The sequence below is a fragment of the Athene cunicularia genome, assembly GCF_003259725.1.
Source record: "Athene cunicularia isolate RWA chromosome 28 unlocalized genomic scaffold, athCun1 chr28_part2, whole genome shotgun sequence".
Lineage (NCBI taxonomy): Eukaryota > Metazoa > Chordata > Aves > Strigiformes > Strigidae > Athene > Athene cunicularia.
Window position 1 is genome coordinate 294760 of NW_020799140.1, and position 2333 is coordinate 297092.

Consider the following 2333-nt stretch of genomic DNA (forward strand, 5'->3'; position numbering starts at 1 on the left):
CGCAGGCGCGTGCCCTTGAGGAGGCCCCGCCCCCGGCGGTGCGGGCGGGGGGAGCGATGGCCGCGGCCGGGCGGGAGCTGCTAATGTGCAGGGACCTGTGAAACTGGAGATTTACTTGTGGTGTTAGACATCACTCGTGGTTTACCAGCTTTTATATTTTTTCCCCCTGTATTTTACTGTAATGTGTATAATTTAATTTACACTTTTTCCTAGCTACCCTCTGCAGTCATTACCCACTTACGTTTTGAAACCTTTAACTCCTTGCCTAGTAAAGACAGACCTTGGACAGTCTGAAAAACCCCCTAAGTACATCCCCAAGAGCAGGAACCTAAAGGAAACAAGTGTTTAAGAAGACGCCAGTGCGAAGAGAAACGCTTAAAGTTGGTCTAAACGAACCTCCTTAGACAAACAGGAGCTGAAGGACCAGTGAGGTCACTCGGTGACCAGAGACGGACACGAGAAAGCTCAAGTTCGCTGAGGGACAGTGTGAGAAAGGCTGTGGGGACCTCTAAGGAGGGGAGAAGACCCTCGCTCTATTTTTATAACGCATGCTCAGACTATGTAAATGAATTCTAAACCGCCATTAGCATAAGACTTCTTTTTCTAAGAAATTTAATGCATATGTATGGTTTTTGTGTGTATTAATTTTGTGAGTGCAGCACTTGTGGTGGAGTGATCCCCAGCGCTGCGATGATCAGTTGTACTCAATCCTGACCGTGGAGTGATGCTCTTTGTTTCGGGGGCCGCCTCACCCCCACCCCGCCCTTCGCCGCAGGGCAGCCCTGCTCGAGCAAGGTGGTTCCTCCGAGGGAGCCTACCCCGCTCACGTCCCGGCTCGCATCAGCACCGCCGAGCTGCGCTGCGCCTGCATCCCTACCTGCTTCTCTCTGCAGCTCTTTAAGCTTTTCCCTTGAGGCAGTGGGATAAACCTGCCGCAGGCATACAACAGGCTCAGCACAAGTACATCAGCACTCCTCCAGCACCATCCAACAGCACTGGGGGATGGGGACAATCTCCAGCGTTCACTAAAAAATATGAAAAATCATCAGTGTAGCTCCCAGGTACCACAAGGTCACCACAGGTGTCCTAGTGTCATGAGGGAGGGATGACTGCTTAGCATCTGATGAGTGTGTAGCGGCAGCAGGGCAGCCTGACTGGGATACTGGGCACTTGTGGTAAGAGTACCAGAGGCTACTTAACTCACGTGTCTTCCTGCAAAATCAGAGCATCGGGGCCTTTTTGGCCAGGGTGTGTTTCATTCAGATCCGTCCTTAAGCAGTGTCTCAGCTGTAGCTTAAAAATCCGCTGAGCCTCAGCTCAAATGCATGTACTATATTTCTTTCCCTCAAGGAAATCCTACAGCCAAAACAATATTAAAGAGTAATTTGGATAATTCAAATAGAGCAGACAGAATGGAGGAAGTAATTGCAGCTTTAATACATTTATTACTCATGCATCAGCAGCGCTAGGACAAGTTCTGTGCAGTATCACTGCAGCAAAATCCACTGCAGGGCTCCTCATTACAGTGCTGCTTTGGAACAAATTGTGACCTGCACATCTAGCCTCCTCCTATTTATTTCTCACAAATAAGGCTGGTCTTTTGAAATTTCCCACTTCTTAAGCACTGGTCCTGGTGTCACCGGTTTCTTCTCAGCTGTTGTCACTTCAGAGCCTGAACTGGGGAAGAGAAAGGAAGAGAGAGAAGAGGCTTTACTAACAGTGTGAGCATCAGAGTCAGATTTAATCATGAGAGGTTTTATTACTGCTAGAGCGGTTTGTTAAGTCAGCTCCCAGCCACCTCGCTTATTCAAGAGATACAGACACAAAAAATTCACCCGGCATTCTTCTACCAACCTGTGAAATCCAATTACTGGAAGAGTCCCGCGTTTCTGGCCTAAACCAAGGCTTAAACCCGGCTCAAACTCGAACAGCAGCAGCACCAGCGCTGCAGGACAGACCAGGTCAGACCTACCCGCCAGCTTGAGCCCCCGCAGGGAGGGTTTTGTGCGCCGTCACAACCACGATCGGCGGGAAAGACTCTCGGCGTCCATCCCGGCTGCAGTAATAATTATCGGCGAACTTGTGACTGGGGCCCACCGGGAGCCGAGGAGGCGGTTGGCTTCTAGACAAGAGAACGGGTTCCGCAATTATCAGCGGCTGCCGCCGAGCCTCAGCGCTCGTACCGACACCCACAGCCCACCCCGCCCTGCCGGCACCTCTTGGATATCTCCGTGTAGCGCAGCGAGAGCTTAGCCTGGAGGTCTCGCTGCAAGGCAAAGCCGACAGCGTCTCACACGACGCCGGGCGCTGCGCTCCCCGCGGGCCGCTGCCCT

At 51.7% G+C, this 2333-nt stretch overlaps 1 protein-coding gene across 1 annotated transcript in view; it reads right to left on the reverse strand.

Annotated features, from left to right (window-relative positions):
* Positions 1–1413: 1413 nt before the first annotated feature.
* NDUFA7 (NADH:ubiquinone oxidoreductase subunit A7) overlaps positions 1414–2333 on the reverse strand; it is a 1036-nt gene continuing 116 nt past the window's right edge. Inside the window, exons 2-4 of the mRNA XM_026865135.1 lie at positions 2217–2266; positions 1973–2122; positions 1414–1677 (exon numbers count right to left, since the gene is read on the reverse strand). Coding sequence (XP_026720936.1) covers positions 1581–1677; positions 1973–2122; positions 2217–2266 — 297 coding nt within the window. The 3' untranslated portion in view covers positions 1414–1580. The remainder of the gene's footprint in view (positions 1678–1972; positions 2123–2216; positions 2267–2333) is intronic.